This window comes from Lepisma saccharinum, chromosome 20, assembly GCF_977018435.1.
Source record: "Lepisma saccharinum chromosome 20, izLepSacc3.1, whole genome shotgun sequence".
In the NCBI taxonomy this organism is placed as follows: Eukaryota; Metazoa; Arthropoda; class Insecta; order Zygentoma; family Lepismatidae; genus Lepisma; species Lepisma saccharinum.
Genome location: NC_139248.1, coordinates 8,940,794 through 8,968,628, shown reverse-complemented (window position 1 = coordinate 8,968,628; position 27,835 = coordinate 8,940,794). Strand labels below are relative to the sequence as shown.

The 27,835-nt window shown below is 38.4% G+C and overlaps 1 protein-coding gene across 1 annotated transcript in view; it reads left to right on the top strand.

Moving 5' to 3' along the window:
- Positions 1 to 27,835, top strand: part of LOC146003703 (cadherin-AgCad1-like) — a 161,658-nt gene that overhangs the window by 114,636 nt on the left and 19,187 nt on the right. Inside the window, exons 23-26 of the mRNA XM_083142086.1 lie at positions 5,864 to 5,965; positions 6,726 to 6,945; positions 19,268 to 19,389; positions 24,257 to 24,399. Of these exons, the coding sequence (XP_082998212.1) occupies positions 5,864 to 5,965; positions 6,726 to 6,945; positions 19,268 to 19,389; positions 24,257 to 24,399 (587 nt within the window). The remainder of the gene's footprint in view (positions 1 to 5,863; positions 5,966 to 6,725; positions 6,946 to 19,267; positions 19,390 to 24,256; positions 24,400 to 27,835) is intronic.

Genomic DNA, 27,835 nt, shown 5'->3' with positions numbered 1-27,835 from the left:
TAGGTGTGTAATAAATATATATAATAAATAATAATTTATGTGGTAAACCAGGTGAAATTTTCAGTATTTGCCACTGCTGTGTACATGTCACTTCTCACTTGTGATAGGATCCTGCTGAACTTGTTGTAGAAATCAGTTCTAGAAGACTACAACTCTGAGACAATCATTGTATTATGTCGGTAATCTTACCCATGCATTCAAATGACACTGTGTAAACCTGAGGCTACCAGATGTCCCGTATTAGCCAGAACAGTGCCTTTTTTTGAGTCTGTCCTGATTTTTTAAAACGAGATGCCAGATGTCCCTTTTTGGTGATGACTTATTGGCATAGAATTATTGCAATAATGCACCTTCTCCACTATTACTATAAACTATGGCATAGTAACAGTCATTCAAATCTGACTGCAGAGTTATGTTAAAGGTCTGCAGTTATGTGGGAGCAGAAACTATTGGTGTGCCGATTTTCGTTGCTCTGCCCACTGGTAAGAAGAAACCATTGGCCAGTCTGCTTTGAAAACACACTTAGGTAACGTGGACTGCTTTAATAGATTAACATCTTCGAACATTCCTGACCTTTGTTCCTTTACATTCAGCAATTCAAAATTGTAAGTATGAGGGGTATTCGAAAATTTAATGATCAATCCCCCTCTAACTAAAATACCGCCATAATTTAAGACCTAGAGTTGGATACTCCCCCCCCCCATGTTTAATTGAGAATCCCCCCTAGAACCCACGTGCCAATTAAGGCCTAATATGGAAGAGCTTGATATTTCTCCCTCCCCCTTCGATATTACCCTTAAACACTTTCTTTTCTTCATCTAATGGATTCAATATAATAATTCAACAATCGAAGGATGTATTAATAATTTGCTATATACAACTGAAAGAGTGTCCATTATATATATACAGGGAGGTTATTGCAGCATGCCACCGCAACAGCGTCGGCCGCTTACCGGCCTTGTCATGCATCAGGTGCCGGCAAATTGCGTAACAGATAGCCCGTTACACAAACCGCTTGTTTTGTAATGTTTCCACTTTTCACAATTATAGTTACAATTACAACTTAAATAAGCACGTACCTTGCCGCAAGGATGCTGGAAAAGGTGTCCTCTAAAATACAAATATTTCTGGCACTTTATTTCTGCCCATATCGCTTCTGACAGCAATGACTCATCCAACATAAAGGATTCAATTTTTCATTCTTGTCTTGCCTTCGAATAAACAAAACCGTGACTCTTATTTTGCAGATAACACAAGATTAATCCTTTTGAACACTAGAGTCAGTGGCGTGCCCAAGATTTTCGAGGGGGGAGGTTACGTATACATTATTATGCAAAACGAAAGCGCAGATAAACGAATTATTTAACAGTGTCACTTAATTTTAACGTGTGAATATTTTTGAAGTAAAGTAGCGATCATACACTGTGTGCGTTTTTCTTTCTGAGAGCGCCATTTGAAATAAGCACTTTTCCCCTTTTGCTACTATGGGATAAACTGAATATAAAAGGCTATAACTGCTCAACAACTGCATCTTTTTAAGAAATTTAAATTCTAAATGTAAGAATGAACAAAAAGCAACATTTTATGTAAATTCCGACAATTGTGAGTCCAGATGGAAACGGGGGCCAAATCCCAAAGTTCTATTTTCCCCGTAATTACGCAAAATTTCTGAACGTCGTAATTTCCATATTTTTTTTTTTTCAAAGTTGCGGCAGGAGCATTACATATCCTCATAGAGTAGTCTTTTGTTGTGCTTCCCTCAAAATTTGGTCCATCCAGTGTCTATAGAGCCGACGCTAGAAGCGAAATTCCTCAGATGTCGCAAGAGCGTCAGCGGCTTATCGGAGTAGTGGTAAGCCGCGAGAAGCCTCTCGATACTACGCGAATGCGACAGCTGTCGGCTACCAGTTGTTTAGACGTGTTCACTTCGGTTTGCGTTTATCAGTACTCGTGTTGTTTATACTGTGTTATTGAGTTATTAGTTATGCCGCCAAACAAATATAGTCTTGAACAAAGAGTTTTTATGTACGATACTTACGTGAAAACGAACTCTTGCAGAAAAGTAGTCAGGCGATTCGCAAGAAAATTTCCTGGCAATCCTGTTCCGGACAGACATACTGTTTACAACCTCATTAAAAGATTACGAGAGACAGGATCTCTTGAACCTAAGAAACGTGTTTCCAGACGACGTGTTCTTACGGAAGAAAAGCTAGACGAAATTGGTGAACGACTTGAACATACTCCAAAAAAATCCCTCCGTCGGCTTGCTCAGGAAACAGGCATTTCAAAATCCTCAGCACGAAATGCCACTAAATTACTTAGATTAAAACCCTACAAAATTACAGTGGTTCATGAATTGCAACCGCGCGATCACGCGACTAGAGTTCGATTCTGTAACTGGATGCTGGATAATATTGTTGCTGGCAGAGTAAATCCAGAATTAATCATATTTTCAGACGAAGCTTGGTTCGAATTGAATGGCCGAGTTATTTCACAAAACAATCGCTATTGGAGCGCAGAAAAACCTGACCTTGTGCATGAAGTTCCGCTCCATCCTGCAAAAATTGGTGTGTGGTGTGGTTTGAATGCGCACAGAATAATAGGGCCTATTTTTTATGAAGGTACTATCAATGGTGAAAGGTATCGAAGAGACATACTACAACCTTTTTTTGAACAATTAACGGACATTGAATGCCAGCAGTCATTTTTTCAGCAGGACTCTGCTACTGCTCACACTGCTTATGAATCACTTAATTTTATTGCCGAGATTTTTGAGGACAGAATTATCAGTACTGAGTTGTGGCCCTCTCGTAGCCCCGATCTTACTCCTTGTGATTATTATTTATGGGGAACATTAAAAAACAAAGTGTATCAGAATAACCCGCGTACAATAGAGGATTTAAAAGATAATATAAGAAGAGAAATTGCCAGAATCACACCTGAGGAGCTTATGGATGTTCAGAGGAATTTCATACGCAGATGCCGGAAATGTATTGGTGTTGAAGGAGGTCATTTTCAACATCATTTATAACACAGAAGGTTAGTGATCATCATTATTATTAGTTTTAAATATAATTTTACACTTTCGGTTTGCTTTATGCGCCGCGATGCTGTCTTCCCTTTCTGTCAACCGAGGATAAAGTAGAGATGTCTAAGAAAGATTAGATGTCTGAAATAAGGTTGTAATTGTAACTGTAATTGTGAAAAGTGGAAACATTACAAAACAAGCGGTTTCTGTTACGGACTATCTGTTACGCAATTTGGCGGCACCTGATGCATGACAAGGCCGGTAAGCGGCCGGCGCTCTCGCGGTGTCTAAGAAAGATTACATGTCAAAAATAAAGTGCCAGAAATATTTGTATTTTAGAGGACACCTTTTCCAGCATCCTTACGACAAGGTACGTGCTTATTTAAGTTGTAATTGTAACTATAATTGTGAAAAGTGGAAACATTACAAAACAAGCGGTTTGTGTAACGGGCTATCTGTTACGCAATTTGCCAACACCTGATGCATGACAAGGCCGGTAAGCGGCCGACGCTGTTGCGGTGGCATGCTGCAATAACCTCCCTGTATATTGTTGGCAGGAACCCTGTGACATACACATGTATTAATGTACAAGTTACAAAATCCTGTCTGAAACTGTGACATACACATGTGCACATGTTACAAAGATTTGTCATAATCAGGCAAGTTTTTGTAACATGTGTACATGAGTATGTCACAGGGTCAGACAGATTTTTGTAACTTGTACATTAATACATGTGTATATCGCAGGGTTGCTTGGGTTTTCTTTCATGATTCCTACCAACAAAATATCCATAATGGATACTTTTTCAGTTGTATATAACAAATTTTTAATACATCCTTCGATTGTCGAATTATTACTGGGTTGCCATGACTTACTCCCCAACCCTCGTATTTTGGAAAAAGATATAAATGTTGTTTTATATTATTTGAAGGGGAAAAAATCCCCCCAAAAAGTCTTGATGGTGCAAATTGCACCATAATCCCCTTCCCCTTGTGGGCACCCCTGTGTCGTACCTCTTCACAAGTTTCAAGAAACCGTGTTCATTATACTGCGTGTCCTACGAAACCTCCACTTCTGCTGTTGTGGTGAAACTCTTCCCTCCCACTGTACAGGGAACATGTGAAAGTCACAGGGTGCAAGGTTAGGACTGTAGGGTGGGTGGTTGACTGTTGGTGCCACTGTGTGGGGTATCACATTGTTGTTCAGGAGGAGGATGCCTGATGTCCAAATCCACCAGCTAGTTTGAATTTCCGTACTGGAAGTCACACTTGCCCATTCATAGTGAACAACAGCTCACACTTCATCCTTTGTCCACGATTGCAACCCTCCTCTGTTCTCCATGCCCACCAGGCACACACTTGTCAACTCTTCCTGTCTTCAACACAGCATTATGATGGTGCCTCTTTCAAGGACACGGTCGAGTGACACACAACAAAAAAAGAATGCTGCCCGTATAACCACAACATATTACCAACCCAAAATCCCCATGCTTTCTGGAATACAGACACGGGGAAACTTTTTTCCAACTGTCCCTCATATATATCCTTCCATTGAAAGGAATTCAATGCAGGTGCGGTCGTGATAGAATACTGTCTTTCAGTTCAAACTTTGAAAGTTATGTTGATTAATAAAGTGAACTTAATAACACATGCGTAAACTTTCATGAAAATGTTATTTGAAAAGAAGGATGCAATGAAGAAGTTCCGCTCATCAGCAAAATATCAACGAATGACTTCAGTTTTAAAGTACAGATTGGTTGGCATGCAGTGCATTATGTAAGCTATTTAAACAGTATTTATTTATTTGTCCCGCACTGTGGCCGTGTGGTCTAAGGCGTCATGCTTTGGCTCCTGGGGGAAAGCGAGACAACTTTTCTCCTGAGATTTTGGCCTATGTATGGGACTGATGGCCACCCACCACCGTGAGGAAATTGGGGAGCTATGAATGAGTAGTGTAACCTGGTCATGAAAAACTACAATGACTGGGGGTTTGTTGTGTTGATCACACGTTACCCGGTAACTGGTTCGATTATCAACCTAGGCAGGTGGGAGTGAGGTTGGCAGTCAGTAGGTAGGCCTTATTTTATTATTTTTATTTATATATTTACTTAGTTTTCAAATATAAATATTTATGAGGAAACAGTTTTATATTAAAATGTGTACATTTTGCTGTCCTGTGTTTCCTTCAAAAAAATATGATACATGTCCCGTTTGTTTTAAAAATCTGGCCAACTTATGTAAACTTTTAAGCCTGTTAAATTGAAGCCATATATCACACAATCAATGCCTTTTAACAAAGCAAACCATTGTTTGTCCTTTTTCTTAAGCTGAGATGCCTAGCAACAAAGTGAGAAAGCGAATGGATAAGGTTATGGGTCAACAAGAATGGAACTGACTGTTTTGTTTCCAAGATAATGAGATAAATGTGTTAGAAGTTAAGGAGATTACTTTTGAGGTATTACATTTTCAATGAAACTTTTTGGTTGCTGACCAATTTTCATTTGATTGTACCTTTATGTATCTAGAAATCGCTTGTACAGTCAACGCCAAAGATAATGGTAGGCAAATTGTCCACCACTAGTTTCATTACTTTTTAATTCTACATCCTGTGTTGTTTTAAGGAATGAAACTATGTTGTTGTTTGCTAATTGACATGATTATTTCAATTCATTGTCATCACATCGTGTAATACAAACTGAATGAAAATGGTGGTGGTCAATTCGCCTACTGTTTCTTTCGCTGTTGGGTGTACAAACAACCAAACTACGTAATAAATATTTGTGGCTGTTTTGCCAACTTAGATTTAATAGTTATATGTACACACTTTCTTTACAGGTTATAGATGTGAATGATGAACCACCAATGTTTACGGAAGACTTCTACTTGGGCGGAGTGGATGTAAAGGATAAACAAAGTGCTGTAGTACTTGAGGTTGACGTAAGTACATTTTTTATTTGTTTAATTACAAGCGTGGTGGTAATTGATAAAAAGTGATCTTTTGGGTAGGGGGGGGGGCTTGTTATATCCAGAAAATTGTGTTTTTGCATTTTTTAAATTTGAGTAGGGAGTATGGGTTGTCATTTTTCGGTACATTTTTATTGCATTTTTATAATTTTTTAGGTTTCCAATTCGGATTTGCTGATTCGTTTTCATTCATATTCATTTCTTCCAAATTTTTACAACAGAAAACAGGAATTGGATACTTAATGTTATGGGCAACTGCAAATAGAAAGTGCAGTTGCACTTAAATGTTATTTCTTCCTTAGCTTGAATAGTTTCAACCTTTATAAATCCAATTGTCAAATTGATTCAAGTACTTTCACAAGTGGGTGACTTGTTTCTGATTTTCACTAGCATATCAACATATTCTGAGGTCCTGGATGAAATTTGAATGTGAGGCCCCCATCTGTTCTTTAAATTTGAAATCTTAATGTGAATCGATACAGAATCTTACTCTACCAATGAGCTACCGAGCTTGCTTGGCTTCGCCTGATTTTTGCTGCTTCTGTTTTACCTGTGTCTAATCGTCTCTATCAGTGTTACAGCAACGAGAAGCTACACCGGCTTGATAGCTCAGTGGTAGAGCAATGGCACGCAATGCCAGAGATCCGGGTTTGAGTCCTGGTTGAACCTGCATTTTTCACATCTCTAGTGTGTGCCAAATCTTAATGTAATATACGTATATTCATTGTTTCAGGCAAAAGATGAAGATGCGAATGATTTAGTGACATTTGACATTAAAGAAGGTAGCTTGAAAGCATATGGTGATTCATTACAAAATTTCAAGGATCCATTTATCCAGGAGCCAGCCGGAACATTCATTGTCAATTTTTCGCCAGATGAAAGTCTATCAGGATACTTTGAATTTGTAATCAATGCAATGGATAAGTGTGCAGTTGGAACAGCAGGTGAAAAATGTAAGTGTTTGCAGAAAGCAAATCTATCATATTTTAAATCATACCAAATAACCACCACCGTTGGGCCAACGTCAGTTTTTACATGGGAAAGGTTGGCTTTTCGTTGGTTGGCAAATTGACGTTGGTCTTACGTTGGGCCAACGGTCGTTGCCAACATTTGCCCAACCATGAAAACTTGAGTCAAAATCAGTTTTAAACACAACTTTTTAATGTTAAGACCACTTTCAGTGACATGTAACAGTGTTTCTCTTTTAATATTTCAGTCACAGCACATACTGGAAATATAATATATTTTTAATGAAAGTAGAAGTTATTTTTAACTTGCAGTCACTCACCAGTCTTTGGCAGCCGCCATGGATGAAATGTGTTGGGAATTGCTTACTGTCTGTCTCTTTTGCTGTAGTAGAACAAGAACACTCTTACAGGTATTATTGTGAAGGTGGTTAAGCAATGTTATGTGCAAACTAAATTTCATGAAAGGTGGAAAACTTAGTAAACTCTAGAAGGTTTTTGTGCTACCACTTGAAAACAATGATACCATGTGACTGAGAAAGTGCTGTGTATTTTTTTTTTATTTTCATAAATAACTTGAACTATTGTTTATATTTGGCATCACAATAAATTATGTATATATCAGAAAACAAACCTATCCATTCTTCAGTTTTCAGTATGTTGTGCCAACGTAAAACAATACGTTGGGGCAATGTAGTAAAACCATATGTTGGGCCAACGTAGTAAAACCATACATTGGCCAAACGTGAAAACCACACGTTGGCCTTACATTGGACCCATGGCCAAAATTGCCATTGGCCAACTTTATGTTTTGCGTTGGGCCAACCACGTTTGGTTCCTTGGGATAGCACAAACATGGTTGAATTATCTTCTTGCACATATATACAGGATGATTGAAAATTCACCATACATACATATATAGCCAGACGTCGAGTTCCACAATTGCTGGATTGGCTTCCCTGGAATGGTCGCCATACTTCCCAAACTTGACACTGCTGGATCTTTATCTGTAGGGTCACTTGAAGGTGATTGTGTATCAGGAGAAGATTAGAGATGTTGGACACTTGCAATGCTGCAATCTTGAAGCATGTTCTTAGATCTCTGTCAAGACACTGTACGCAGTGCAAGCTGAGTGGGTCAAACATATTGACATGTGCATTCACAACAACGGGGATCATATTGAATGTGTAACCACATAACTGCTATGTATGCTACATATAGTGATGTTTGAAACACCCTGAATAAAAATTCCATTTGTGTATTTTTTGCAAAGAATTACTTTTTGTGCCTATCGATTTTGGTGAGACTCAAACACTATTTGCACAAGACCGTTGATTGACATTGAAGTTAGGCCGTGATGAATTGAGGGGGCGGCCCAGACCCCCCCCCCTCCGAAGATTTAAAATTCCCTCCCCCAAAAATTCCGGTAACCTAGCAGAGCATTCGGACAATGGTTACCATTTGCGATGTACTGTATTAACAGCCAAAATAGCAAGGAAAGCAATGTGTGCAAGCAATATCAATAAAAGGCATTTATGGACACTATAAAAATTGCATTGACTTCAAGTTTTTGTATTCTGTTTTTCTTATTATGTGTCATGTTACTGATACTTTTGGCTAATTGCAACAATCATAATTAGAGGTGAAATAACATAAGTATGCAACTAAGAAGATTAATAAAAGGTTCATGTTCACTGCCTGTTTTGGTGCCTTTTGATCTTAAGTGCCTATTTAATGATTGTGGTGCATGCATGTATATATTAGGCGCATCCAGAAAGTAAGTTTCCCACTCAGCCCACAGGTGACAGGCCATGCATATTGAAACCGGTTTTGCGCATGCGTGAGAGGCACATGCCCTGGCTAGTGAATATCCTAGAAGATGCCTCCTGAAAGTCCTCAGTAGCATTGCGGCAGCGATGAAACATGGCGGCTCTTATTCCATCTCCCGCCGCGTGCGAGGTTCATTCAGTGATCAAGTTCTTGAGTGCACAAAACATACAGCCGATCGAAATTCATCGTCAGCTGTGCCAGGTGTATGGGCCAGACATCATGAGCAAACAGATGGTGCATCGTTGGTGCAGGACATTTACTGATGGCCGGTAAAATGTGCATGGCGATAAGCACAGTGGGTGGCATCGCCCGTTGTGGACAAGCTTGTGGAGCAGGTGCAGCAGCGCATATTGGAGGATTGTCATGTCACGATCACGCAACTCAGCAGCCATTTCCCGTAGATTTCTCTGTTGTTGTTGCATGACATTGTTACCAAACGCCTCTTATTCCGGAAATTGTGTGTCCGGTCGGTGCCGAAACATCTGACGCCTGAACACAAAGGAAAATGCATGGGCATGCTGTTGACATTTCTGCAGCGTTACCATGATGATGACGATTTTCTCAACCGGATCATCACAGGGGATGAAACATGGGTTGTGTACAGCACCCCAGAAAGCAAGCAGCAGTCCATGCATTGGTGTCACAGTGGATCTCCATGCAGGACGAAATTCAAACAGACTGTGTCAGCGTGAAAAGTAATGTGCACGGTGTTCTGTGACAGACAAGGCATTCTGCTCATCGAGTTCTTGCCCAGAGGTGAGACTGTGAACGCTAACCATTACTGTGAAACACTGGGGACATTGCGATGAGCCATTAAGAATAAGCGACGCAGTAAGCTCAGTGCTGGGGTGATCTTGCTGCACGACAATGCGAAGCCGCATATGGCTAGGTGCACTGCAGCCCTTCTGGACAGGTTCAGTTGGGAGGTGTTCGATCATCCATCATACAGTCCAGATCTCGCTCCCAGTGATTACCACCTGTTCTTGCACCTGAAAAAGTTCCTGTCCGGTCAACATTTTCACAGCAACGAATAGGTTCAGACGGCTGTCACACAGTTGTTCGGCACCCAGGCAGCGGACTTCTACGACGCAGGTATCCAGAAGTTGGTCCCACGCTTTGACAAGTGCCTGAATTCCAGCAGGAATTATGTTGACAAGTAACTGGACAAGTGCTGTATCTGTGGCAATAGATCATTGAAAGAAATAATGTTTCCTTATTGTGCACGACCCCAGGGAAACTTTCTTTCTGGATGCACCTAATATATATATGTGTGTTTGTGCCTATTTTACATCTTTTAACTGCTCATAAATCTGCTATTCATGATGATTATGGAAAGGATTTTAAGGTGCAGCACATATCCAAAAATATAACTCTTTTCATACCGATCATTTGAGATATGTATTTTAGGACATGAAATCATGTAAAAATGAACACACTTTGTTGCACCTTTTCATGAGATTTGCACATTTATTCCCTTTTTACCTCTTCTTTGATGCTTCCTAACCTTTTTCCTTATTTTTCTTTCATGTTTCACTCTTCTTGAGCAGCTACATAAAATCATATAGTCTCATTTTGTAGAACAGAACAAGCGCTATGGAATGGTATTGCAGCCCCAATAGTCCCGAAGATAATGTAACAAGACCTGCGAGAGAAAAACTAAAACAAAACCTATTCGGCAGAACCACAGTTCTCTATGCTGTCCACGCACATTATATACAGAAAAAGAGAGCATTGAATAAATGCATTTTATCAGCACCTTTTCTTGTACCTCTTTTGAAAACATTTTCAGAACCTTTTTTCCCCTTCCCGACCATAATTTTGCTTCATTAAAATCCTTTCCCTAATGATGATTATTCATTTGTTTGGCATCTCATGAAATATGTTTAGGCATAGTGCTCTACTAGAAAAGTACACTTGGTGATAAGATTTTTTAATGTAAAAGATATGATTGGGGTGGAAATAATAGGCAAATTGTTCACTTTTGTGAAGGATATGCTGTCAGAGTTTTAAGGAAGGCAGGAGAAATGTAAGTTACGAGTAGTGCTAGTATTTTTATGACTTAGCATATTTTTTTTGTAAGGCGTGTTCCCTAAATATATAGAAATTCATATTGTGAAGAAACTAATTGAATTAAGGTGCTTTTTAAGGGCATATTATGGCATATTTGGCCATTTCTACGTGATAAAGCATATTTTGATGGATTTTCGATCATATTCAACATGTTTTCGCGTTTTCGAGAAATATGCAATCATTTTCCAATTGGATTCGTTCTTACTCTCATGTTCACTCGAGGTTTTTTTTTTTGACTGCAGCAAAATCTTTTTCATTTTTAATTAAAAATTTACAGAAAGTATTAATTGTGCATTTCAACTCATCAGGTCTCATAAAGTGAACTAAAAATAGTATGTATATGAAAATATTTCAGCATAAGTTAGATATTGATGTTTGAAACAGTCTAGTTATAAGGGCATATTTTTCAAATTATAGTGCATATTTTGTAAAATTTTAGGTCATAAGAGCATATTTTATTTTACATATTTTGATGATTTTTAGGTCATAAAAATTCTAGTTCTAGTTATGAGCAATCAAGTGTGTGTGCATGATAAAATACTAAGATTAGATTAGATTAGATTTATTTAATCTATGAATCACATGTTTACATTTACATGCAGTGATATCGGACATGTCAATTTGTGTTCAGCATACTAATACACTGAAGTACAATAATATAATATAGTGAGTTCATACAATGAAATGATACTTTAGCCTATTACAGTTCAATGCTGGAAGGTGTGGGCTCATATTAGTGATACAGTCTATTATATAATAGTACCATCAGCAAAACATGTTGAGGTTGCAATATTGTGTGTATTCTGTCATGGATTAAAAGAGTAAATGAAATATTGTGAGATAGTATAAATGTAAGACTAACATTATAAAATAATACTAAACATTTCACTCTAAGTTAAATTTCTAACTGAGTGCAGTAATCAGGCTATGTACATTATTTTAGCAGCAGCAGCTGGTATTTCTGAATTAGGTGAATGTCTCAAATTTTGTGTGTGCTTTCTTAGAAACCTCATTTTCTAATAAGTATGTGTAATTATCAATCTAATTTTCTCTACTGCCCCATTTTTCTCCTACTAGCCCTTCATCTAAATCAGAGCCACCAGTTGCGTCTGTATTTCAGCAGGTGAAATAACATTGTTGTTGCACATCCGATTATACAGTTAAGCTGTAGTTCTCAATATTCGTGAGGCCGCAATCTGGTATTTTTTCCAAAGTCAGTGTCCTGATCCTTACAATTTTACTTGTAAATGCCTTTCTAATTTTTTGAACTTTGTACATTAATTAATATGTACCCTTGAGATTAAATACTAAAATACACTGTAGGGTACATAATAATAGTGCCTGAGCTTTCAACTCTTAAATAATATTATATTCAGGATGTATCAAATACAATATAATTGTTAATTGAAATTGCTGCATAAAGTAAAGTGTCAAATTTCAGGACAACCTCTCATGGCTGGGTATAATTGATACCAGGGCCAGGTACGACACTACTAAAGGACTTTTATTTATTTATTTATTGAAATTTCCAGTACAGCAGAAGCCATTTTAAACCGGAAAGTAACAGTAAATCAGTCCACTAGTGTTAAAAAACCCACACAAAACAAGATAAAATAAAATAAAATATAAATATAAACAAGCCAAGACAGTACTATGGTAAACAGATTATTTTGACAATGCATTACTTATGTACAATTTTTTTCAAGTTGGTGGTAAGAGACGAATATTAAGTGAATATATATACTTGGTTTGAGATGATGTTGAATTGATTTGGTAGCCTATGGAATAATGAACGTTGTATGAGTAAGAGTCTGAGAGTTGCAGTGTGGAAAGTTTCCTTGCTCCGTGTTTTGTCTGGGCACTCTGAGGGAGAGTTCGTGGAGTGGGATGCTACATCTTAGGTTTTCATTAATGATCTTATGCACTAATTTCATATCTGCAACGTATCTACGTGATTCTTGAGTATTATGTTTAAGTTTACAAGCAGATCTCTCTTAGGAAGGTGTCTGTATCGAACAATGGAGAGGAAAAAACTGAGAACACTATCGATCTTGGAGGTATGAGAAGGGGCAGCCATGTTCCAGATGGGTGAACAGTATTCTAGAATGGGGAACACAAATGTTTTGAAGTAAATGGAAAGTGCTTTCGGGTTATTGATTTCGGTGAATCTGTAAAGTAAGCCTAGCATACGCATTGCCTTTTTTGTGATGGTTGATATGAGATTATCGAAAGTTAGTTTAGAATCTATGAGGATTACTAGATCTTGGTGTTGCGATTCTCTTGTTAGAGGGAGGTCGGTGAGTGTAAAATTACCTTCAAGAATGTCTTGTTTCAATGAAATTGTTATGTATGAGTATTTAGAAGGGTTTGTGGACAGTTTCCATCGCTTACACCATTCAGAGAATCTGTTAATGTCATTTTGGAGAATTTGTATGTCTGGTGTCTATTTTATTTCTCTCATAATCTTGCATACATCGGAAAACATTAGAAGTGCTTGCAGGCCCGTAGCTAGAGGGGGGCAGGGGGGGCAACTGCCCCCCCTGGAGCATGCTTTGCCCCCCTGTGAAAAATACAGAACACATTCCTACCTGGAATTCTCACTAATCTTTACAATTATATTCTGTATTACTCTAGCAACACGAAGGTGTGTCGGATTCTTTATAATGTCGTATCAGGATTGGGGGGATTCCCTTCCAGATTCAGATTTCGGAAAATGATTTCGCAATTTTCAGTATCTAGAACAGTTGTGACACTTTGAGTAGTCTTGTATTAAAAGTGTCTAATGTATTTGGATGTTTTTTTTTCTCAAATGTGTTGCTATGAAGTTTGAACTGCATAATTTCATAATTTTTTGTTTCCCAAGTCTATCTTTTGGTAATAGCAAGAGAGAGAGGGAGTGGATATTTGATTTTTGTTACTTAGCATTGCTTTTCTGCCACATCCAGCTAATCGTGGAGATGAGTGATGACGTGAAATTGATGAAGAGAGACTCACAAACAGTGCTGCAACCACAAGGGGGCAGGGGCATTGTCCCCCCCCCCAATCTTGGAGGGAAGTCCAATCTAGGGAGGCAAACATAGAAGTAAAGAAACATGACTAGCAGAATCTAAGAATAACAGGACAAATGGATACTCAAGATGGAATAAGTTTTCAAGTGTTTCTTGCATTTTTCTTCCAGACGGCTAAGGGCACTTACAGGGGGCACAGAGTGGCAATTGCCCCCCCGATCTCAAATTTTATACAAATAAAAGTACATTTTATTTCGCTCGCAAGCATGATATCTACTATTCTTATAGTCCGTAGTACTGAGCCGCAGCTAGGGGTCAGCGGGAGTCAACCCTGGGCCAAAACGATCTAAATGAAAAAAAAAATGTTAAAGAGATTCCCATGGTGCCCAGTGAAATTATTTGCACCCAATTAAATCAATATTGTTTTCAGTTTGCAAATATTTGGATCTAAAGATTTTCCTGCTTGCTTCGATCCCAATATGATTATTTTCTGTAATGCATTCTAAATTACCTGAGAGAGAAGTAAGGCCAGATATATATACTTCAGATTGTTGTCGCACATTTGAGAGACAATTTGGCGGATGAATTGATCATGTAATGTATTTAAATAATATATATATATATATTAAAGAAACTTTGAATATGTACACAATTTAGAGTTAACATGTTGCATATGTATTTTCTTATTTTATGTCGCTCCATGTTGCATATGTGTAAAAAATATGTTGTACATGAAAGTTATACATGTCATATGTGCAAAAAGAATAATGTTCGTCATGCATATTCTGTCTTTCAAAAATACAGTTTGTGTGCTTGTTTTCCATTATTAGTTAATATTTCAAATTATTTGTTCAGACACAAATGCTTTAGCATCGACTTGTACCCCCTTTTGCATGATTTATGACAATAATAACGTCCTTTTAATGCTACTATTGTTACTACCACTACCACCACTATATTACTATTATTATAATTGACATGTTTGTCCTGGTACTTGACCCCTCTCCATATAAAGATTTGTGGTTTCGTCTCTGCTCACAAAGAACATTCATGCCCTGGCTCTAACCTGGAACCCCTGGCTTCGTAGTGTGTTATGTAACCATCCCACCATGGAGGTCGGCTAGTGGAAGATGTAGGACAGCTTACTGGCTCAAATTATTATCAAACATGATGAAAATGTGATAGTGTTCCACATTTATTCATTCGGTTAGAAAGCGATAAAATTTGTAGTGTGAGACGGGTTACACTAAGCATCTTATGAAATATAAATGTGAATTTCAAATCTTATGAATCATTTCTCTATGCAAACGCATTAAATATGATAAGCAACATAGGTGTGTGTCATGATATCCATTTTATAAAGGGAAAGTTAAGTTTTAACCCTGACTGTTTGCATGATATCGTTTCCATAGCATGTTATATATATTGCTCTCAAGAATTTTAAACGGCAGTAAAAATAAATTACATTTGCAACTGCGAAGCTTACAATGGGATTGCATACATTAAGGACAGAAGATGCCATATTTCGATTGCTTGTAACATCGAAAGAAGAATTAGACGAGTAATTAGTCATTGATAAAAGTTGCCTTCCTTGATGTCCTGTACACACTGTGAAAATTTTCAATGTTATCAGGCGGCACCCTATGAATATAGAAAATGACAAGTAGAAAAAAGCTGCAGTGAAATAAATACGATTTAAAATCTCTCAAATTATTTTCTATTTATTTTCTTATATTTATAATATTTCATTGTGTCTGTTGCAGACGTTGTCTGTTAAAGTACCTCATGCACAACCTAATTTTTTGACAAATAATTATGTCAACTCTTCTGCTATGGAGTGGGTTCTCCTAATTTTGTTCATATATCTTAAGCCATTCTGTGACTGGCAGAAGCATAAAAGACCCTGATACTTTGGGTTTGTACGCTTCTGCTCAAAAAGTGGTGGCGATAAGTTAAGTGGCCCAGAGACCTCGCTTTTTCGGAAATGGGGTAAGGCAAAGGAGGCCCCTTAGATCATTTGGTTTCGTACCATAGTCATTAAGGAAGGTATTTTTTCATAACGTAAAGAGGATACAACATTTTCCTCTATAAAACTTCATATGAAATATGAATGATGACACTGTAATCCAAGAAGTCATTGATCAATCAAAGGATTCTTATTTGTTTGTCGGGTGTCAAACACATGTATTTCAATGACACAATATTTTGCAAAATGGTTAACGTAACCAGTAGGCAAACATTGTCTGTAGTGATGCACGTCTCTCACCTTTGAAGCAAATAGGAGCCATGTTTTAGCAAGTAGGCCTACAAAAAATTATACAAATTTTTACACAATTCATCGAAGTGTAGATAACATGTAACCATTATTATTTAATTAATTCGATTTTTCTTGCATAACACAACATAATGGTGGTGTTGGATTCTCGTTAGATTCCTTTGTGTGTAAAAATATTGCATACTGGAAATTAGAGTACATTATGAAGCACAATTTATAAAGGACTTCCTTAATCAGTTCTGCAGAGAAGCCCGAAGTTACATATTAATCATCTATTAACATTATTGACATGTAAATATAAAGTAGATAAAATCCCAATTAGCCTATATATGTTAAACTTCATCTTTGTATTCTTTGTTAGTCCGAAAGGTCATTATCGAAATATTGTTATTTGATGTTGCTCGAACTTTTTTTGTTCGTTGGATTTTCGAGATATCATCCCTTTCCTGTTACCATAGAATAGTTAGAACGTAACCTAACCTAACCTAACTAGTCTATGCTGTTACTTATCACTTTTGGAGAAGGGGGGCAAGCACCCCTCTGTACCCTGCTATATCTGCCAATGCAACACAATATATTAAAAATTTGCCCCCTCTAGGATTGACTTTGCCCCCCCTAGTAAGAAATCCTGGCTACGGGCCTGAGTGCTTGAGATGGGGGAATTAAAGAGGTCTGTGAGATCATCCAGATATAATACAAATGACAGAGGGCCAAGAACGCTTTCTTGCGGTACACCAGATATAACAGGAAGCCAGTTAGAATGAGTTCCAGGAAGTATAACGCGTTGTTGTCTATTTCTTAGATAGTCTTTCACTAATTTTAACGTGTTTCCAGTTAAGTTAAATCTGTTAGCTAATTTATGCAGTAAATAATGGTGATCCACTGAATCAAAAGCTTTGGACAGATCAAAGTACACAACATCCAACTGATTACGATTAGTAATTGCATTTATGGCATAGGATTGCATAGAAGACGGATTGGTAAGGCATGAAGAATTTGGAAGAAAGCCTTGTTGTGCTGGGTTAATGTAAGGGAATGTGAATTTCAGAAGTCAATTTTTTAAATTTTTTTCACAGACAATAGCAAGTGTGGATAGGAGAGAAATTGGCCTGTAACATGTAGTATGGTTCGTATTGCCAGATTTAAAAATAGGAATAATATTTGCTTTCTTCCATTGAGTGTGAAAGCAGCCTTCAGAGAAGCACCTATTGTATAACATTGCAAGAGTAGCTAGCGAGTGAGCTGTTTTTTGAAGGAAAATAGTAGGAATATTGTCTGGACCAGATGCTCAGTGAGAAGAAAGGGAGGTAAGGAAATGCAATACTTCACCTGGTTCTGTACAGATGGTAGAAAGAGATAGATAGATAGATTTGATAGGCGGGTGATCTATAACATCATTTGAAACAAAATTATCTTGAAATGTTAGGTTGAATAGTTCAGCTCTATCATTACCAACAGCTGAAATGTCATTGCGTGTTACTTCTAAAGGGATGCGTTTGGTTTGTCTCCGTGAATTTATCAATGTCCAGAATCTTTTTGGATTAGTAAGGAGTTCATTTCTGACTGTGTTTCATATTCTGCGTATTTATGTTTCATAAGGTCTTTACTATGCTTACAAAGTGCTTTGAAAGTGTTGTGTCTGCGGGGATTGGGGAACTTTTCCACAGCTGACACGCTCTCTTTTTGTTGTGCAACAGATGCTGCAACTCCTTATTGAACCACGGGGGAAACTTTTTACATTTCATTGTTTTATGTGGCACATAGTCCTGAATTAGGGCATGAATCATGTCCGTGAACAGTTCGACAGCCTCGGTCACTGTCCCTTCGGAAAGCAGGTTCCAGTTGAAAAAATCAATGGCTCGACGGACGGCGTCCCATGGCATTTTCTTCCACAGCAGAATCTTGTGCCTGGGGGGGGGGGGTGCAGAAGGGGAGCCTCCCACTTTCACTGGGATTTTGAAGATAGCGCACAGCGACTCGTGGTCCGACTGAAGCATATTCAAAGAGGGCGTGACGTCACAGGTTTCCAACGAGGACAATATGAAATCAAGGTTTTTATCTTTTCTCGTATTGTACATGTTGTGTTGAAGAAGACCCAGTCCATGAATAAAATTGTCTATGAACCAGTCTTCGTCTCCAGTGGTTGGTATGCCATCTACAGCATTATTCCACTTTATGTGCATATTAAAATCCCCACACAAAATAACTTTGTGGCTGGAAAGTGTTGCCAGAGTGGAATCATAGCAGGATTCTAAGCGTTCTTTGGGACTCCGCCTATCAGGCCGATGGAAACAACCTAGAAGTATTTTTCTACGGTGGTTTGTACTTACTTCTACACAGAGTAATTTGCAGTCTCATTGTAAATCCAGTCGTATCTTGCTGGGCCACTTCTTGTTCACACACACCATAACTCCACCACCACCATGCATTTCACGATCTTTACGGTAAACATTGAACTGCTCATAGAGGGGAATTTCAACACACGAGATATCAGAATTGAGCCATGACTCACTAAAGCACACACAGTCAAGTCATATTCAGATGAAGTAGTCATTGATTCACAGTCCAAAAACTTATTCTTTAGACACTGCACGTTTTGATAATATAGATGAAAGGCACTATCACTTGTTATCACCGTAGACGACCCTGGTCCAGGCTGAAGTTTGATGTAACAGCAGGAGGAAGAGGTGCTGGAGCATGCACTTCCTGGCAGAGGTCCCGGGCAAGGCTTTCCTTGAAGCATCCTTGCATGTGCTCGCCCCTTGAAGAGCACAAAACGTTGGAAAGCACTCAGAGTTTTCAAGTATTTGTCATAGAACTGATCTGCAAACATATTCCCATCTGGTATGTACACATTGCTTGCATTTTAGAATTATTTTCCTGTAGTTTACGGAAACGTCACAACGAAAAACTATTTTCTTATGCTTGTAATAACCATAAACTACAGGAAAATAATAAATATATTCCCATCGTTAACTGCAATTTCACAATTCAGACAACACTTTTTCACTATGCAAATTTGCACTAGTACTAGTGCAAAACAGATAAAGAGCGAAGCTACACATTTCACACAACCTGCACTCAGTGCCATAATTAAAAAAATTACTTGAATTTGTATTTTTTTCAGGTGACGATAAAAAAATTCATACCACTTCAGTTAACTGTTCGGTGTACATCATTACTGAAGATCATTTAGTGACATTCACCTTTCAAAATCCTAGGAGTGAAGTGGAAGCCATGAAGCAAGAAGTAAGTGTGGTCTTCAAAATTTGTATACAGGGTGTATCAGAAGTGATAGAACAAACTGAAACAGTGAAAAGTACATGATAGTACAAGCAAAAAAATCTCTATAAACATGTGGTTTCAAACAGACCGCTTTCAAAATAATTTTGAATGTATTCTTATGATCTGCCACTGATTTCATTGTTTGTACACATCGTGCGCTTGTCACTATAAGCAACATGTCGGTTATATGCCTTCCATCCTGTATGGTTTGTTTTCAACACTCCCTTTCGGCAGTGTTCAGTTTTAAAGAAAGAATCCTTTGAGTGCACAAGGAGACAAGTGTACCATGTGTACAAACAATCAAGTGAGTATGAGATCGTAACCATAAATTCGAAATTATGTTGTAAATGGTTAATTTACGACCCTATGTTTACTGAGACTTTTTTTGCTTATACTATTGTGTAAGTTTTCCCATTTGTGTTTGCACTATCACTTCTGATACATCCTGTATAAAAATCAAAGTGCAGTGCAGTTAATCTGGTTGCATGTAAAGAAAATTCAGAAGATTTTTTGTATATGGAGCAAAATAAACCTGCTACCATATTAGCTCGAAAATAAGCCACACTTTTTATTCACATTTCAATTGTGAAAAGTTAAGGTGTGGGTTACATCCGTGACCTTGGCTTTTACAACATTTTATTTGTCTTTTACGAAGTGGTTAGTGATGACAGTGGGTAGCAGTGAAAATGTGTACCTATCATAACTGTGTTTTTTTTAAATAGAGTTCGCTTATGGAAATTTCCATTAAGTTTTTCCTTAAATAAACATGCTTCCAAAAGTTAAGCACGTGATGGTAAAATCAACAAGAATGGAAAAGTAAAGCTTTGATTAACACAAAATTGCACATGAAGGTAGCAAATGTATTTATGCATTAAAGAAGACAAGAATCCTGTACAAAGATGAAAAAAATAATTTACTTTTCATAAGTTATGTGATGACGTCACATTTGGGTCATTAACATAATAATGTTTAAAGGCAAACAAACCAAACAAAACTTAGTAATATAGTACGTGACCAAAACAAAACTTACATTAATATGGTATGTGATCACCCCGAACCTTCACACAAACTTTACAACTATTTTCCATGCTTTCAATGAGGTAATCAACCATCACAGATGCGAGCAATGGCCATTCCTCCATTAGAGCAGTTTCCAACTCTCTGAGACTTGCTGGAGGAGGTAAACGTGCAGAGACAGCATGCCCGAAGGCATCCAAAAGGTTTTCAATGGGATTATGGTCGGGGGAATATGCTGGCCACTCCATACGAGAAATGCCCTCACTTTCCAGGTACTCGTCAACGATGTTGGCTCGATGGAGACGGGCATTATCATCCATAAGGAGGAAATCAGGACCAACTGCTGCAGCGTAGAGTCTCACAATGGGGTCTAGGACTTCATCCCGATACCGTGCAGCCGTCACAGAACCACCTTTAAAGATGTGCAGCTCGGTGCGATATCCCATTGAAATTCCAGCCCACACCATGCTGCTGCCAAGTCTGAATGTGTGATGTTCGATGATTTTCTTGGCCTGATTGCATGTGCCTCGTTCTCTCCAGACCCTTGCACTCTTATCATCTAATTCCTGGGCAAATCTGGACTCGTCCATGAACAGGACATTGCACCAATCTGAGACAGTCCAATTGACATGTTGACGACACGACTTCAATCTTGTCCTCCTGGCTTGGACGGTTAGTGCAACACAAACACGTGGTACTCGGGTGTACAATCCCTTCATGTGGAGCCTTTGACGCACAGTACTGGTAGATATTGTCTTACCAAGTGCAGCTGCAACCATGGATGCAACAGTTGTGGAGGCCGCTCGTCGATTCCGCTTGGCTACTATAGCAATATATCGATCATCAGAGGGGGCGGTAACCCTTGGACGACCGAGCACAGGTCTCCAGATAACTGTTTGACTTGTTTGGAATTGTTTCCATAACGAGAAATTACCAAATGATCAACGCCAAAGAAAATAGCGACATCTTTGATTGACTGTCCTGCTTCAATGCATCCGACAGCATGCCAGCGCTCACTATCTGTCATTCGTCTTCTTTCAGCCATAGAAACACGAATATTATCAAAAATAATCCTACAAAAGTTATAAACACTTCGTATCAGCTTTTAAATGCACCTCAAACCCTTCAGAATGCTGGCGTCTTCAACGAAAGTGTGATGATTCTTGCATGAAATCCTTGCTTTTATGCTATTTCAAGAGCACAGATTAAGCACCTGGGTACAGATGATTCACTCTCTACTTACAAAAGGGAAGCTAGACATAGAAACTTACATCTACACCAGCAGCGATGTTCAGCGACTCAAATTCAAATACGCTTTCGAAAATTTGCATTGCGTGCTTAACTTTTGGAAGGCAGTGTAGTATAGTATGTGATTTTTTATGTTTGTGTGTTTTCTGTATCACATGTATTGTTAAATCACAATAATTAACATGCATTATAAATTTTTGCACTGTTGCTACCCTAATTTTAAAATCTGCAGCAATATACGGTCATTGCATAGTTATTAATGCTGTTACCAGTTGAGCCTTCTTTAGGAATACCACTCTCGTGCAAGAATTAATTGCTTTTAATCCAGTATTTCATTCATTAATAAATTAAATGTTTTAAAGGTCACATCTCATAACTTATATTATTTTTTTAAAAAATGGTGCCTGAATTTTTTTTAGTTTTGTCTATCCCTGGTCCAAAATATTCATATCATATAATATAATTATATAATACACATTATATATAGTGGGTGAGTATTCCACTCTAATTATAAGCACCAAATTAGCAGAGTTTCACCTTAAAATATTAAAGAAATTACATCAGAGTATTAAAGTACCTGCTATGTAATCACAATATAGTTTTTCATACAATTTTGGAGTAGAATAAATGGAAACTTCAAATTTGCATAATTTTCAGGATAATTAGACTCCATCAAAGTGTTGCACAGTATTTTAACAGACTCTGTGAAAGACCAAAATGCCGAGGAAATATCGGCTCATATTGGTAAATAAAATCTAACCAATACTTTTCTTATCCCGGTGCATTGGCATTGGCTCTGCTGTAGTCAAAATACAGTATTCACTCTAGAGGGAGCCGTAGTGGTCTAGTCTGACTGCCACGCAGGAGACCCAGGGTGGGTGATTTAAGGTTGGAATTTTCCCCTACATAAAGTGGCTTTGGGGCTCACCCAGCCTCAAATCAATGGGTACCTGGGGGTAAAGATGGCTGGAGCATTGTACTGATCACATCACCTCCAAAATGGCCGAGATAGAGAATGTTTGGGGCCCTACCCCCATATCCCCTAAAAGTGCCTTCATGGCACGGTGCTATATGCACGGGGAACTCCACCTTTTCTTACCTTACCTTTCTAGAAAGAACTAATACCAGGTGTGACGGTTAATAATTCTTAATTTTGTCGCTGGATGTAGCTGGAAGCAAGGGTTGGTGCACAGTCTCAACTGTTATGTCAGTGTGTTGCCTGGACAGTACCTGTCAAAACGCCGTGGATGTGCAACTGAGTGCGAGTGATCGTGATATTGGATTTGTGTGGGAAACATGTTGACTTTCAAACCAAATTTTTCTTGTTCAATCAAAAGAAAAATGCTAGTGAAAGCTATCATCTCCTTGTGGAAATGTATGGTGACAATGTCCTAACGCAAGACGCGTGTGTGCGATGGTTTCAACGATTCAAAAGTGATGATTTCGACTTGAAAGACAAAGATCGCCCGGGCCAGCTGAAAAAATTCCAAGACGCTGTATTAAAAGCACTGTTGGACGAAGACGATACGCAAACGCAACAACAACTGGCAGAGAAGTTAAATGTTGGTCGCCAAACCATATCTGATCGTCTTCATGCCATGGGAAAGATCCAGAAGGCAGGAAAATGGGTCCCACATCATCTGAACGACAGACAAATGGAAAAGCGAAAAACGGTGTGTGAAGTTTTGCTTTCTCGGCATGAAAAAAAGTCTTTCTTGCATCGGATAGTGACGGGGGACGAAAAATGGATCTACTTCGAGAACCCAAAATGCAAAAAGTCATGGGTTGACCCAGGACAACTTTCAACATCGACCTCAAAACCGAATCGCTTCGGAAGGAAGACAATGCTGTGCATTTGGTGGGATCAGAAGGGTGTGGTGTACCATGAGCTTCTGAAACCAGGTGAAACAGTGAATGCCGTTTGCTATCATCAACAACTCATCAATTTGAACCATGCATTGATCGAAAAGTGCCCAGATTGGGCGACAAGACACGGAAAAGTGATTTTGCAGCACGACAATGCCTCATCACACACAGCGAAACGCGTCAGAGACACCTTTTCTGCACTTGGCTGGAAATTCTTGCCCCACCCACCATACTCACCAGACTTAGCCCCTTCGGACTACCACTTGTTTTCATCGATGTCTCACTCACTTTCCCAGCAACACTTCAACAATTACGAAGATGTCGAACAATGGCTTGCTGACTGGATCACCTCAAAATGTGAATGATTTTTCTGGAAGGGCATCCACAATTTGACGGACAGATGGGCACAATGTATAGCTAGCGATGGTGCATACTTTAAATAAGGAATTTGTTACCTTTCTCCCCAGATACACCTGTTTTCTTTCGGATCAATTAAGAATTATTAACTGGCACAACTGGTATAAGGAGTTAGCAGGATTGACACAGTTTGGAGTTATTCACATCCAAGACTAAAAATTCTTACCATACAATTTAAATGTCCATGGTCTTTTTAAATATTGAGGGAAAATGATACGTCCTGAAATGAGAGAGAAGTTTTAAATTTTATTTATGGTATCAAACCTGTTTCTTTCAATTACAGATTTTAGAAATTTTCTCCAAGAACATTGGATACGATTGCAACTTACATGGAACAACAGAAATGGATGAAGACACAACCAAATTTGAAACTTATTTTGTGGACATGAACAGGAATGTTCCTGTGGGGGGGAAAGTAATTGAAGAGTAAGTATGTGTGAATCATTGTAATGCTATGAAAGAGAAAGGAGTCAGAAGGGGTAGATAAGTAAAAATGGAAGGAAATTAAATGCTTAGCATACAAAAATGAAAATTTATTTATTTTGCGACCTGCCTTCATGCTCACAGGAGAATGTCATTTTTTCTCTCCATGCTGCTGCAATACCACAAAATATACATATTTTCATTTTCGTGTGGTAAGTGTCTAGTGTTTTCCTTCTATGCACGGGGTGCGGCAATGAATCGGGTGATATTGGGGCTATCCACGAGTAAACAAAAACATATCGAAAGGCACAATCGATTGTGGAACTGTAGCACAACAACTTCCGGTTCACGGCGGCCGGGTAATTCAAGCGCTTACTTGTGGCCCTTCTTCTCGTTTTGTATACCGGATGAATTGGATCATATAAAAGCACTTGACGACGAGGAGAATAAGAGATATCAGGGCAAAGTAAAGGCCTTTACATATCAATTGGATGAGCAACTAGGAAGTAATACAGCATTATTCCAGGATGAGATCCATTTGCTGATCGTCGTTTCATTGGCGATGTTTGTAGCCTACATATTTAATAGAAAGTAATTTTTCCTACAGAGCGAGAGTGCTTAAATGCATACATTTATGTTTTAAGTGAAAAAGTGCGAGATGTACGAACATATAAAAAACGGAAAAAGGAGCTTATTTTCTTCTTTCTTCAGTCAGGGCAAGTCAGAGGGATGCGGTAATGCACACTTGCTGGTTTCGTTCCCGATGGAACGCAGAAATACAAAACGCTTATTGTTATTTTAAGTCAATTTTCTGCTATTTGTGTTAAACATGACGATGAAGATGAATAATCTGGAAAAATTAATGATGGGATAAACACAATGACACACCATTGCCTCACCATGGTGTTCAAACCTAGGACCTCTTTTCTATCAATGTTGATTTGATTGATTGAGTTGGTGTTTTAAGTCCACTTTGTGCACAGTAAGGCTAATCGGGACTGGACCTACAGTTTAAAGTGGGATCCGAACCACTATATGCCTCCAACGGGAATCGAACCCGAGACCCCTTGATTACAAGGCAACAACGCTATCACTGCACCATCGGGGAGGCACTATCTATCAATGTTGAAAAGATTTCCATTGCAAAAGACGAAAATTAATAATAGTACCCGCACTTAATTTTCTGGCTACCCAAAAAATATTTCCTCTGGTTGCACAAAAATTTATTTCCTCTGGTTACCAAAAATATCTGGTTACACAAAAATTTAATACAGTTCGTGTGTACTTCACGTAACCTATCTGACTATGACCGAGCATCTTTTGAAAGGATAAGTAATATTTTTGCTCATATCACTAAAACAGAGAAAATCGAGATTTGAATGATTTCTCTTCTACCTTTAATGAAGTGCAAGGGGTGCGGGTTGCAAAATTTTTGGTTGGGAAGGAAACAGGATGGGGTATTTTTAAAGTCCTGACGTTCAAAACTGGAAAAATAATGTTATTTCCCGACTAAATCAGGAAATTATAGGAGCGGAAAATATTCAACATTACCCGATACTAAAAAAATGTTATTTATAAACACAATTTCACCCTCGGGTGATGATTTATTTTGCATTTCTGGAATAAAAACTGCTAATTTCAATAAATTTCGGACATTTAGTACAAAAAAAATATGTAGTGAATAAACGACTATTAAACGCTAACATTTTTTTCCGAAGTCTGGATCGGAACGGGATTTTTTTTCAGGTCTCGACTTTTTGGGTTCCTGCACATCCGTTGTCATTACTGCGGAGTCTACTCCTGCTAATCGGCTTCCAATTTTCATGCCTGACAGCTTGAATGCAATCATTTTTGGGCCTAGATCTCGAGGAAATGGATGAAGAGAGGTCCGTGAAAGATTATTTAGCCCTGATCATAGTTTACATCCTCCTTGTACACACTCATTCGTTCCTTTCATACATGACACAATCTCAGCTCCCTTTAGCGGCATGTTGTGAGCCTACAAACCGGAAGTTGTTGTGCTACAAGTATGGTGTCCGCGCGAAGTCACATCCTTCCGGTGGATAGCCCCTATAGGTACTTTTTGCGTCAAAGGTAGCACGTGACTACTGCCATCTTGTAGCTCCTGCTTTACCGTTCAGTTATAATGGAGTCATAGAACAGGGCCCATTAGCTGTAAAATAATATTACAAAATTAACAACTGGGATATTCCTTGGCCTGCCAGATCACCGGATCTGCCTGCATGTGATTATTTTCTTTATGCACATTTGAAAGTAAGTCTTCCAACCAATCCCGATTACATACTTAAACATCTTAAAACTTAAACTTAAAAATCAGATCTGGGAAGAAGTGGCTCAAATTCCTACCCAAAGACTGATAAGTGTACGTGGACTGAAATGGAAGTTACCTTAGTAATGTTACCAGTATTTTCAAATAAGTCAAAATATAAGGATTGTATTTGTATTTTCTATTAGTATCTCTTCTTGAATGAAAAAAGTAGTTCATTTTGTCTTAAGTGGGAGGTATTTAAGAACGTCTCATTCATTGCCACACCCTGTATATGTATGTATGTGTGTGTTGTGTGTATATATATATTTCATCAGTGTTTGGAATTAACTAGCTACTTGTAACATAGCTACTTTTTGAAGAATTCTAACTATAACTGGTTAGTTTTAAAAGTATGTAGCAGTAATGGTAACAGTTACTTTTCTAAATAGAAGTAACATTATTAGCAGGTGGTGGCCACGGTGGCTCAGTCGATAACGCGTCTGACTACCATGCTAAAGGTCCCGGGTTCGATCCCCGGCCAGTTCAAATCCGGGAACTTTTCTAACGGTGGAAGCGGCCCCGGCGCCTACCCAGCGTCGAATAACATGGGTACCTGGGGGAAACCCTGGGGGGTAAAGGCGGTCAGTGGTGTGATGCTGATCACATCACCCCCACTCACGACCGGATCAAGAAAGTGTGGGGCGTTACCCCCACACCCCCTATACGCCTTCATGGCATGGTGCTAAGCACACGGGAACACTTTACCTTTTTTATTATTAGCAGGTACTTTTACAGTTACTTTACAACATTCAAATTCTTAACTTGAAAAATTGTGAAATGGGGAAAGAGCTAAATTTTGCAACTTTGTTTACAATTATGTCTTTTCTCTGGATGATAAGGTGAAAGGATATTTATGCAATTACCTAAGGCGAGGAAGGTAAATTTTGTTGCATGCCAAATTTAGAACATCCACCCTTTATTGCAATTCGTCTCTTGTAATTGCACATGGAGACTTCAGTGTTTTTGGTGGATTGCTACGTTCGTTTGGAGGGTGGTAGTCGAGACAGAAAGAAGTCCTTGTCAGGGGAGTGGATCTTGTTCAGCTTGGAATTGATATCACCACATGCAAAATACTTGGCCTGCATACGAACATTTTTTTAAAAAAAATTG